General features: G+C 40.5%; 1 protein-coding gene across 2 annotated transcripts in view; it reads right to left on the reverse strand.

The window, feature by feature from the left end:
• Positions 1 to 13416, reverse strand: part of tmem132e (transmembrane protein 132E) — a 229873-nt gene that overhangs the window by 18730 nt on the left and 197727 nt on the right. For both annotated transcript variants that reach the window (XM_069184282.1, XM_015367846.2), the window contains 2 exons: positions 7670 to 7862; positions 2642 to 2785 (listed from right to left, as the gene is read on the reverse strand). In XM_069184282.1, coding sequence (XP_069040383.1) covers positions 2642 to 2785; positions 7670 to 7862 — 337 coding nt within the window. The remainder of the gene's footprint in view (positions 1 to 2641; positions 2786 to 7669; positions 7863 to 13416) is intronic.

Raw genomic sequence — 13416 nt, forward strand, 5'->3', positions numbered from 1 at the left:
ACTGAACAAACTCAATCAATAGTTCCTCACTAATGCTTCTGCACTTACAGCAGGAGCTAGTTTAAATACAGCCTATGTGCTGAACTAATTCGCAGCTGGAGTGGAAGCAAATATTTTCACTCTTTTGTACTGCTGTGAATTCTAGGCTTTTGGATACATCCTTTTAATCCTTCAACTCGGGGAAACACTTCCCCTTCCTACGGTCTCCAAAAGGACACTTTTAAAGAGTTTGTAATGGTAAATCATAGTGTTATCAAAGTAGGTCGCTTTGCGTCAAGGAAAATATGATAAGCAGAAGTCACTTTTATAATGTAGACTTTAGGGAGCAGAATACAACTTATGCGATAATTGAAATCGCTCCTCTGACACTGCTTTCTGTACTGTATGTTGCAGGAGAGGAAGGAGTTTTCTTGTTAGTTTTGTTTCCAAGCACTGACCCATCAATTTCCCTGATAGGTTAACTACAGTAAGCAGGCCATTTCAGGGCTGAATTCTGAACTCGTGCAAAGCTGCTCAATCAAACAGTAAGATTTAGTTAATTATACTGGATGTACTGTATTATAACTTTTCATCATAAAGTGTTTCACATAAAGGAGGGGATCCATTAGCGCTGTACCAAACCAGATGATGTGTCAGCAACACTACACAGCAGATCAGGAAGAGAAATTAGAATTTAATTGAATAATGGGAGAAAGTGTGAGTTAATCCAGATGAAATTAGGCCAGGACACCAGGATTAACACCCCTGCTCTTAACAACAGTGAGATTTTTAATGACCAAGCAGACCAACGCACAGAATATTTCCAATTTAATATGCCTGGTCTCCCATCTCAGTACTGACCAGGCACACCCTTGCTTGGTGTATTAAAATCTGATGAGATAGGGCAAACGTTCATAATGCCAATATCAATGGAAAGCAAGAGGCCTTTTTAAATAGGACTGTGTACAATGCCAAAGAAAAAAACGGTCCATTTTGTACAATAAGTAACTGCCATCATTGAAATATGCTTTTGCTCTTTTAAAAAAATATATTCCTGTAATCTTTTGTACGTAGGATAGAAAAGAAATGTGAAGGGGTTAAATGTACAGTACATCCTGTCACGTGTCACATGATGCTACAGTAAAAATATCTGGCAGTAAAAACATTTAATTAGAAACAGTAACTGACTGCGTATTAATAGAAAATTAAAAGGACACTCAGGTGACAATTAGGCCACATGTAAAAAGCTGTCATTGTACTGTCATTAGAATAATACCGGCTAATCAGCTAACACCAAAGCTTTTTGTACAGGACCCATCTGAGTTATTACAATGATGTGAACATGATGACCTTCTGTGTTTTTCAGCTGCAAGAATGAAAAAGCTTTGTTTGAAGATGATATCTGCCAAATTTCAATTGAACTGGTGCAGCATTTCATTACAGGATGAAATTCACAAATCAGGGTGCCATCCTAGACTGACACAGTCCCCAGTTTATGTGACAAATCTAAATCCTTTTTTGTCCCAATGAACAACTAGTGCAAAGTTGTTAGGCTGCCTGGCTCTCCAAGCATGTACAGTTTCCAAAGTGGGAATAAAAGTCTTGAGGTCACTATGGGCGTCCATCCTTGCAAGCTGAATAAAGAGTTAGCCTGTACTCGTGCTGTGAGGGGTTTTGATCTTTTATTTTTCTGGTTGTTGTTACTGCAGTTCAAACCCATTATCGAATAGCTGAGAAACAATTACCTCAAACACGTCACCTCAGGTGAGCCTCATCCCCTATCACAGTAATGCACCAGGCTTGTCAGATGTCTGTGTGATGTCATAAAGTATGCTTTGACAACAGGCAACATCCTAGAGAATCCATTTCCTTGTATTTATTGGGTTTTCAAGTGCAATATGAAAAATTTAATGCCTTATAGGCTTACAAACTGGGTTAGCTGTCTCTGCCGCTGGAAGTAAATATTGTATTGTGATGCACTGCTCCTTCAGGGAGAACAAGAATAAATATTTAAAATATATCCTATAGGATTCTACAGTATCTTTCATATACTGTACTAGCTTTAGTTTAAGTACTAAAGGGATAGCATTCATCGGATCCTAAAGGATTTATTCATTCTTAAAAACAAATTATTTTAGGCCTCTATCTCTGAAATGTGGTTAAGACCATGGAAACACAGAGTTCAGAGTAGCTGTCCACTGTCCCATATACAATCTAATACAGACCTATAGCATCTTCTGTGTAGATTGAAATAAAGTAATATGCAATTTTAATCTTAACAGAATGCCTGGGTAAACAACTATTTTCAGGCTCCAAAAAATGACTAAATATCTCAAGGGGTCTGAGTTAGCCAATTCTTCATAAACAAACCTGTGTAAATACAATTTCTACTCCCTAGCTGTCTCTATTAAGATTTTAGGTAGGCTTAAGCAACCTGATTCTGAATAAAAAACAGGATGAATAAACATGAAGGAAGTTAACTATGAAAGTTTTAGAAGGTTGACAATAATTTCAGAACAATTTGAAAAGATACTGTACAGGTATCCTTCAAAATGCTGGGGCGATGTCTTCAGTGAAATAGGTGGGTTTACAATATCAGAATATATAACAAGCTACAGCAGATGTGGGCGAATCTGTCATTTAAGGCAATATGGCCAGGTACCTTGACAATGTCCTCGTTTGTGGACTTGCACTGGATGAGTGTGGATATATCTGTGACCACCCCGTTCATTTCTATAGAGAAGACCTTCACTGGAATGGCCACTGTCCGCCCGGTCAGCACGGCTGTGTTGATGATCTCGGTGTCCTGAGGAACAGGCAGGGGCACAAGAGAAAGAGAACCATCATTCAAGAGAAAGACACCCTGATCAAATCCGACAAGTATCTATCCAACCCTGATGGCAAAAAAATCTATTAGTCTACATTAAATGGAATATTAAACACAGCATTTCATACTTATTTGTAGGTCAATGAGACAGACTATGCTATTCAGTCAGCTTCCATAAAAACAGTCTTGTTGAAAACATTAAATGGCATTTGGGAACTACAACATCATCATTAAGATCTTAGGCCTAAGTCATGGTAAATGACCATTTACTGTACAAACACTTGGTACATTGCTCTGTGTTAATGGAACTGTCTATTTATACTGTATCAGTAAGTGCCAGTTTTCATCATTTTGCATTCTGTAATGTTAGTGGTCTGGTGGTATTAAGTGGTATTAAAATAAAGCACGAACCACTTAATGGGTTACAAGGTCTGGTAATTCAACCATACAAGAAAGAAATTCTGAAATAAACCAAAAAAAACATCAGGTCTGTTGGCAGTTAACAAAATTCATTTTACCTACAAGTGACAGAAAGGCAGTGAACAGTGGGGGAACTGATAGAATTTCCAGTGTTTTAAGGAAGTATAAAAACATCAGTAACACAAACAGAAAAAGGATGCAGAGAAGAACATAATGGTGCACAAGGAAGCGTCTGAGTACAGTAAGAGCCTTGAGTTTGGCGATTAAGAGGATAAATTAAGAATAATTACAAGGGTGATTAAAAAAATCCGAAGCATCTTTCCATTTTGTGGTCTCCCGCTAACAGATACAGGTTACAGTGGAGAGAAAAACAGGCCTCCAAGGAAGGTGGGAGATTTACACTCTTAATTATGACAGAGCTGTGACTGATGCACCCAATTAAGACAGACACTAGTTCCGCATTTGTAAGGTGGCATTATATCAATTTAGCACATCAGTGGTAACAGTGGTAGCCCTGGAGCACAGAAAAATTAAATAAACACTGTATCCTTTTCAGCCTGCTGGAAAAGAAATATATTGAACTTCCCTGCCGATGAAGGAATTATGTGTTTTTTTTCTCTCACCAGACTGAAAATGTTATATTGCCAAAGACTACTTATGTTAAAGCAAGAGCATAACCACTTGCTATTAAACCATCTATAAACAAGATATAAAGATGCTGGAGACTAGAAATACATGATTAGTAATTACTCCTTATTCCACTGCTGGGGGCTGGTTCATGGCATTTTAATTTTCCTCATTCACTTTTTCTCATATCTCAAGAGAAAGTCAAGGGAATTTACTCAGAAGTATGAAAGAAAGCCAGCATGTAAAAATGCCACAGGTCTGCTTTAATCACAGTTCTTAGATCATTGATCAGGCCGTGCTGATCAGGAGCAGTGAAATGTGCTGTAGAGAGAGTCAGTGTGATCTGGTCTGATGTCATCAACCTGTGGGCTAGTCGTGTTTTGTCCAGTGAGGAGTAAAGTGCTTCACCTGAGATACCACAAAGTAAATTAGAACCACCTTGCGAACAGGGCTGAGGGCACTTGAGCAGGTCACGACTGGAGGAGTGATGTCAACACGCTTAAATGTAGACAGTGTAGGACTCTGCAGTGGTAGACCTGGGCGTTTAGTGGAACGGAGATCGCCGCTGTCTATGGGGCGGCGCTGTGCCGAGAGCCTGCTAGCAACAGCGACTGAGTCCTGGCAGAGGCAGAGCAGAGCTTTGCTTGTGACACCTGCAAACACGCGTTGAACAACAACCCCAGTGAGAGGAGCACAGGGGATAAAACACAAGCGATGTTTTAGAATAAGTTGCTTCATTTTGATGGCAGTTACGTCAGTGAAAAAGAACGTCAGGTTTTCCTAGTCCCGTCTTGTCAGTGCACTTTAAGAGGCACTCAAACTAAATGTGTGGTGGCGATTTTCTCTCTCTTCCTTTCAGCTCCATCTATTCACTTTTAAAGCGATGGCTGGGGACTCCCCTGGGAAGGTGAATTACTCACGCTCGCATTACTCTCTATTCCCACTGCCACCTGCCGTCCCAGACTTGTGGGCCGGCAGCTGTGAGCCTCGCAGGCTGCAGTCAACCTGCTCGTAAGGAACAAGGTTGGCTCGATCAAAGGCCACGTGCCTGAACGTGCCCCCAGTGCGCCTGTGGTACAACGAGGCTCTTGGGGCTGTCAATTGACCTTTCCGCTGCCTGAAAAAAAAAATCTTTTGAACACATCTTTAGCAAATCCTGCAAAGTGCACACCCCACTTAGCTTTTACTGGAGAAATCTGCAAGGTGATTCTGCTCCTGTAGAGTGGATTGTCAGAACCATTTACACTAAGTTGCCTTGTTCTGACTGGTCTGCAGGTGTATCTGCACTCCTGTACTCCGTGTCACAAAACAAGATTGTTATATCAGCAGGTTTCACCACAGTGATCTTTTATCAAGGCAACACCTATTGATTAGATCTTAAATATGTGTTTTGCATCAAAGAATTTCAGCCTTTTAAGCTTCAGCTCACTGGAAATCCATCCACCAATCTTCTAATCACTTCTTTCAATTCAGCATCGAGGAGGAGCCTATCCTGGCTAGCAAGGGGCACAAGGCAGGGTACTGGACAGGACACTAGTCCATCTCAGGGCACACAGATACACAAACTCACACCAGGGCCAATTTTCTCAGAAGCGAATTAACCTTCCAGTGTGTCTTTGGACTGTAGGAGGAAATCAGAGCACCTGGAGGAAACCCAGGTAGAACATGCACAACCCAAGCAGAGGGCACCCCAAGTCTAATGTCTGCACCACGATGCTGCTCCATACTTCACATCACTTTGATAAAAATATTTACACCTGTCACAAGAAAAAAATATTTCAAAGCTATTTTCTTTCTGTAGATCTAGATAAGCTCAGTCTAGCTTGTCTTAGGACTGGACTGGCATGACTGGCTCTCCATCCCCTGGAAACCCCTTTCCAATAACATCAATTTTGCAGGACTAAGTGCCCTGCCAGATGCAGGGAGGCTGTGTACTGAATGCATGCCATAAACCTTTAGTGGGGCATGCTGGGCACAGCAATGTTTTATTTATGACTTGTTAGTGCTTTGGGAGTGCAGCAGCTAAGTCAGCCTTCCCCAGACATGCATTCATTAATAAGCTGCCTCGTGAGATGACCTGTGACCCCAGGGATGCCAGCTGTTAATTGCCATCAGACTGTTGCTGCCAGAGGACTGGGTGAGCCTGACAGTCTGAAGCGGTGGCCTGGACTGTTTCAGCTTTGTCCCTCGGAAGCTTCTGCTCACTGTAAATCCACATGCAACCCAATTGCCCCCGAGTCACGCCTATGGGATTTTAGAGCTGGCAGCGAATGTGTTCATGAAAGTTTCTCAGTGCTGCGGTAGGGCTCTATTGCTCTTCCTGCACTTGGGCTAGCAAGCTAACAATGGATTTGTATTCCTCCAGTTATACTACTCTCAACTTTGCCATGCATGATTCAGTCTTTTATCTCAATACACCTCCGACATTCAAGGATGGAACGGAGATGCTTGTGCAATCAGTTCCAGTATGTTTAAGTGCCGGGTTCTGCATGCACGCCATTGCAAGGGGCTTATATCATAATCGCCTGAAGTCGCCAAAGGTTCGCACGCGAGGTTCCACAGGATTCAACGTTTCCATCTAAAGCTCCCACTCACTTTTCTCTGACCCTTCAGTGCCATTTGAGCATCAAGGAAAGCCTGCTGGACCGTCTGTGCTCCCCCTATGTGTACTCACAGAGCTCACTCCATGACTAATGTCTGTAATTACCTCAAGCTGTGTTTACTGCCTCCTAATTCCTGTTCACTGGAGGGAGGCATACAGGAGTGATTAAATAAATATTAGCCAGTTACTGAGGTGGTGAGACACTGAACTTAGAAGGGTTTAAAAGCACTAGAGGAGAGCAGTTTGACTGATGTATCCAGATATGGAAATACTGCCCCTGGGCTTGTGGATTCTTCATGTCCAAACCTGTATCAAATTGTGTTGTATGTTTTAGGGTTTAATGTTTTTTTTTTACCTTATCATCCACACAACAGTCTAATGTGGGAGAGAGAAGAGATAATGTACTGAGCATACCGGATCATTTTAAAAACATCTCATCTAAAGTTCCTTCATATTTTAAAATTCATATAGCAAGTTTACTGACACATTTAACGTTTAAGTATTTTATGACATTTTCCTTCTGCATTCATCTCCTCAAAAGACTTGGAATATGTTTCAGTGCCTCTTTAGTTGTTTCTTCTTCTGGTAGCAGAGTTACCTGGGAGTAGTTGTGTATACTGTACATAAGTGATGAACAAATCTAATTCATTAACTGAGGTATTACTGTAGTTCTAAGATGCAGTAAAAAGCGATTGTATGATTTCTCTAATTACATGTTTTCACAGACCTCTGTATATAACCTTGGATAAGAGTGTCTGCTAAGAAACATACTTCTAATTATGAAGCAGTACACAGTACTTTATACACAAATATACATTACACATCCATTTCTGAAAATGCTAACATGTGTAGGGGAGAACTGGCTTTGAAACTCTTTCTGTTTCCACCACCATCCATTTTCATTTCCAGAAGAGGGCTGCAAAGTCTATCCCCGCAAGTGACAGGCGCAAGGTGAGACACACCCCGGACGGGACACCAGTCCATTGCGGGGCACCCACAGACACGCACACACTCACACGAGGAACAATTTTCCTAGAAGCCAATTAAGCTACCCCTGGGAGGGAACTGGAGGACCAGGAGAAACCCAAAAAACATGGTAAGAACGTTCAAACTCCACACAGACAGTACCCCAGGAACCCAACCCATTGTGCCACCATGCGGTTCCTGTTTCAGCCTTTGTCTATGCATGTTAAGCGAGACACAAAGCTTCCTACCATGGACAGAGGGATGATGGCCTGTATGTCCCGTTGGACAACCGTCAGCTCTGTGACCACCTTCTCTGAATCCGGGGGTGGGTTCGAGCCCTGGTAGTCGATGTTCCAGTTGATGCGCCGGGTGACCGATTGGCTGGTGAAGTTCTCCATCTCAAAGTCCAGCTGCATGATCTCAATGTTGGAGGTTATGTCCCTGCAAAAAGACAGGATAGCATCACCAGATGGCATCGTAATGACTAAGAACTCTAAATGTGCTCCAACTGAAGAACAAAAAACAATCAGGAAGTGCAGTGGACATTTTCCTTAATTGAAAACTGTGAGTGTGATTATATCTGTTAACATCAAATCACTGATTAGAACAAGCTAAAATATGAAAATAAAAAAACAAAATATATAGTTCAATTTTTGGATGTAGCAATGAACGGTATAACAACTTGTGTCGATATTACCCCCGACAAAAACAAATACTTCATTCTTGAGGTAATAAAAATAATAAATCCAACCTTAACCTCAATCATTAATCCCACAAGCATTCCAGTGTGATTAATATGTCTTGTAAAGAACACAGACCTTTTGCCAGCAGTCAGGCCTGAAGTGTGATCCAAGGTAAATAAAGCTCGAGGATAAAACCTGTGTTATCGGATTTATCTTGAAGCCTTTCCTCACGGCTCACTGTTTGAGATCATGGATTGAATTCTGACAGGAATAAATGAATCCCCCCCCATTCTAGAACAGAACTTTTTTTCATGTGATTACTACGGAATAACTTTTCCTTCTCACCCCTTCCATTTTCCATTTTGTTTTGTCGGCAGATTTCTAGATAACAGTTGCCTCTTTCCACCGTGTATAAACATGGCCCCGGTTTATAATCAATTCACTGGGTATTCATTCTTGAGATCCGACCTGTTCTATTCAAGGGAACTTTGATTTAAAAGTACAAAGCCGATGTGAATGGGAGCCTGTCTGCCGCAATCAAGGGTGAATTAAAGACTGCCAGTGAATGTTTCAGCTCATGAAAGTCCAGCACTCAGCTAAAGCTATGATCTGCCAAGCCTTTGATTTTAAATTTTTGAAAAAATTATCCCCCCCAGGGTGCCACAGTTATTCTGTTTTGGCTTACACTGCAGGGTGCCAAGGGATCTCATGGCGGTTTGCACTATCTACTGCCTTTTTTGTTTACATAACAACATAAGAAGAATCCGTTCGGCTCCTCTAGCAAGTTTAACTGCTGGACGGATTGATCTGTTCTAGACATCTCCTGAAATAAGTCAGGGTATCAGCTTTACAACTGTGGTTGGGTAGCTTGTTTTGTATAAATATATACAAAAGCATTTTACATTAATTACAATGAGGTTTAAACTTTCACTTAGTTTCCACTAGTCCCCCTGGTTAATGCCTCACTGTTAATAATAATAATAATAATAATAATAATAATAATAATAATAATAATAATAACTGCTTACACTTATATAGCGCTTTTCTGGACACTCCACTCAAAGCGCTTTACAGGTAATGGGGATCCCCACCACCACTACATTATACTACACCGTTCATCTTGGAGAATTAGATTGTGCTTTCTTTGTCAATGCCTTTGAGGATTATGAATACTTCAGATTTCCCGTTTTTTTTTTAAATCAGTTCTTTTAACCTGTGAATATAGGCCTCAGGAAGTCAGTTACTGCTCTTTACTGGACCAGTTCCAGAGCAGCAATGTATTTTTATTGTTCACTCAAATACAGAGACTGATTATCTGGACAAACTCAACAATCCTCTAAATAAATAAACCATATCTGGAATCGAGTACATCACTTGTACAACTGCAACAGTCCTTCCATCTGATTGGGCATGCATATTCTTCTTGTTCATTTTTTAATTGCTGCTGTACTTTATATTCAGTGGGATAAGCAGTGGGAGTTTTTCCAATTTGACTTTTACTTATAATATATCAGAGGAAAAACAGTTGCTGAAAAACTCCTTTGAATGCCAAGAAACCTGCAGGGAATCCAATTTCTCGTGCACCACAACTTGAAGACAGCTGGTGAAGAACTATATGCTCCATTCTGGTTCTCCCCCACATAATTCCTAAATTGAGCCTGTCTACAAGCATAGCTAGTTAGCACAGGACATAATCCAGGGAGACATGATGTAAAAAGCAAGTGCAACAACAGACAGATGCAACCAGAAAGCATTGGAATGTAAAAAAAACCTGCAGAACCATACTTCCTCCCCTCAATGAAACGACTCCTCTGCACATGATACTGCCATTTGCTTAAATGCTTTTCACTCCTCCCACCCAACAAACAGCACCAAATACATCCCGGAAGCCCTGACTTTTCCACCTGGTAATACCCAACCACTGACATTAATGTCACCTACTGTATGTGCAGAAATGTGCCATGAGTGAGGTGCTCTACCCCATTTTCTCAAGTCCACTCAGCTGTACAAACAGCAACCCGCACTGCTGGGGTAATATCCTAGGGGGTATGACATGGCACAAGTAATCTTAACACTCACAACAAGAGGGCAGTTAACCACGACACCCCACATCTTATGAAAGCACTTCCTCTGCACAGTAAGGACAGGACATTAAACATTAAACAGCATGTTACCTAATTCCAGGAGGCCACATTCCTCAATGCAAAAATGTTTGGTTATTGGGGTTTTTCAGTCCAGTGTGGTAGAGCTCTAAGTGCTAGCGAACCAATAAAATACTAAATGTCCTTTGGAAATCTAACATTTCAATAAATATTCAATGTCTTGCTGTGCTCCTTGGAATAGATCATGTAAGACATTAAATTAATAAATTTGAATTGACATGTATTAAAAAAAAGTTTCAAAACCTGCTAGCATCTAAACTATGCAATCTCAGCCAAAGATACAGAGTCATAAATGTCCCTCTCATGTTTCTTATTACCATCAGGAAAAGAAAAGGCACCTAACGTCTAATTAATCTAATTAATTAAATGCATGAGGTGAGCTCAAGTCCTGCATTAAGTGACACAGTATGTAGATAACAGTGAGTAGGGATAATATATCTCAAGTGCGCTTATAAAACATTGTGGTGAACTCGGCGACAAGGGCTTCTTACAGGGTCCTAATGATTTTTTTCTAGAAGAAGAAAATTATTCCAAGTGAAAAATCACTAAAGTTATTAACTGAGAAATCGTTTCTAATCAAGTCCAATATATTTCTGGGCGGTCTTCTATGTGAAAGTGTTTTAAAACAGTTAATATTGTTATAATTAGTGGTTGACTGGCGAAAATCAATTCCACGCACAATGCACCTGGGAGGTTTGCTGGACCGCTGTGTCCAATCAGTTAATAAATGTTCACTTAATTGGAGTGCCTTCAAAATGTGCTGCATTCACAGCATACTGGGGAATAAGCAGTTGCAATTAAAGACGCAAGCATAAAAAACAGTTAAAGCATGGAGCTGAAAAACTGGAAAAAACACTGTTAAAAGATGTTGCCAATAGTCTCACTGTTCACAGACTTCTCAAAGTAGATGCATTCAGTGATACAACTATTGTAACTCTACAAAATGTATTTTAGATTTATCTATAAATACCATATATTCAACCATCCATTTTCTAACAGCTAGCAGGTCATAGGAGAGCTGGAACCTGTCCTGGCACACACAGACACAAACATACACACAGTCACACCAGGGCCAACTTTCCCAGAAGCCAATGAACCTATCTGTACTGTATGTTTTTTTGACTAGTGGAGGAACCCGATGCACCCACATGCACGATGCTCCCGAACACGGGGAGAACATACAAAGTTCATGAAAGTTGCAACAGAGGGCTGGAACTGGGGGCCCCAGCATCGCAAGGCAGCAATTCTAGCCATTGTGCCAGTTAACCGCAAGACAAAAAATAAAGTACTGATACCAGAGGAAAGAGGGCAACCTGTCATAAAAGGTTCAGTCGTGCTGATGGAGCACAGACTCTTTTAGCAGGGTTTCTTGTTAGTCTTTGGAGAGACTGAAACAAGGAAAGAATTCTGGTGACAATACTGCTAAACCAAATTTAAGAATAAGCAGGTATTCAAAGTAACGTCAGGCAGGCACAGGAAGGTAGGAGTGACAGACACTGGGGTATGGAGTTAAAGCAAAGGGTAAAGGAGCAGCTGGAAATTAGCATTTAAAAAGGGAGAGGGGACACATCAGCTAAAGAGGGAGTCGTGCACTTTACCGGGAAGCACTGAGAGCCACGTTAAAAGAGGAACGGAAACGGTCTGCTGTTTAAATTAACCTGCAAGGGCTCTGTCGTATTTACATGACAAAATATCCCTAGCTACCTCCTATACTGTCAATCTGCCTTCAGCCCACAAAATTGGATTTTGTGTCTGCCTAGATAGGCCGTGGGTCTGGAGCTCTCCTGTCACATTTGCAGAAATATGTTTGTACAAGAAGAGGGATAACCCAGGAACTTTCTTGTCAGCTCTCATTACAAATAACCAAACTATCACACACCTTCTTTTGGAATTTGTGCACAAATATTAGCTTAGCACAGGATGACTTAGCGTGATTCTGGAAAGAAAGCTTGAACCTGAATCAGAAAGCTCTCTACTCCTATGTACAATTGGTGGATCTTAATGGAAAAACATTAGTTGGGACCTGTATATAATGGAAGTTCACAGCATACAGTAGCTCTCACAAAAATGGAATTCACTAGCGAAGCTTTATGAATACCGTTTTATTGTACAGTGTAAGTACTACCTCTTATAAAATACTTGTATTTCAATAACACATCAAAACAAACATTGACAAATGGAATTTGAAGAATGAGGGGCCAATGTTGTATTTTTTTTTACAATTGTGTGCTCAAAGAATTGACCTTGGTAGCAAGAAATATTATATTAAGCAGGTATAAGTAAGGATTCCCACGACTATTGTTATGCCTTGCTTCATGTTGGAATTTGACAGAATTAATTGCCTCAAAGGCAGTCTCAGGTCTAATGCATTTTTAAACCATGTCAAAGAAAGCATATGGAAGGAGAAGAGCTGCAAAATGTAAAAAACAAAATGTGTAATTGCAGGGGATCCGAAGAAAGTCAACCCCATTTTTCTGTGTTAGGGTACATTTTTTGTTTATGTTGTTTCATTCCTGCAGTGGAATTTATATTGAAGAGCTTACAACACTGAGCCACCGAAAAAGGTTTACTCAGCAAAGGGAAGAAGCATGAATTGCCACTTCCTTTTGCTGATTAAACTAGAAGAGGCCAGAAAACTTTCTTCTAGCTGATATCTTTTCCGGTTTGGCTTAGTTCTCAAGATCTGCATTGTAGAAACAGGTGACAGTCCACTGCCAATTAGTGCTTCCACCTCTGCGAAGTTACTGTACATGTCTGTTCCATTCAACCTTCTAATTAATTATAAATGTTCTTCAGTGAAAAGAGGACTCCTTGATTTCCTCAGCTGGTCTGTTTTTGTAATGAAGTAATGAAAATTTGACTGGTGGTTTATATCAGTCAACAAATCAATCAGATCAAACTGTCTATTTAACTAGCTAATTAATATTTGAAACAAACACTCTGCTTACATCAGCATCTTCATACAGCTATTCTGTATGCCTAAAACGTAAAATTGCTTTGCCATCTAAAATAAACCTTTTTAACTGGTTGAGAATGTGTTAAACTTTCTTCTTCTTTCCTGTTACAAAAAATGTAATCACAATAAGTTTTTGTCTCGCTATAGTACTTAAAACGAGGGCCTTATTTCCTTGATGGTTGTAGTTTGGCTTG

Source organism: Lepisosteus oculatus, chromosome 26 (assembly GCF_040954835.1).
Source record: "Lepisosteus oculatus isolate fLepOcu1 chromosome 26, fLepOcu1.hap2, whole genome shotgun sequence".
NCBI lineage: Eukaryota > Metazoa > Chordata > Actinopteri > Semionotiformes > Lepisosteidae > Lepisosteus > Lepisosteus oculatus.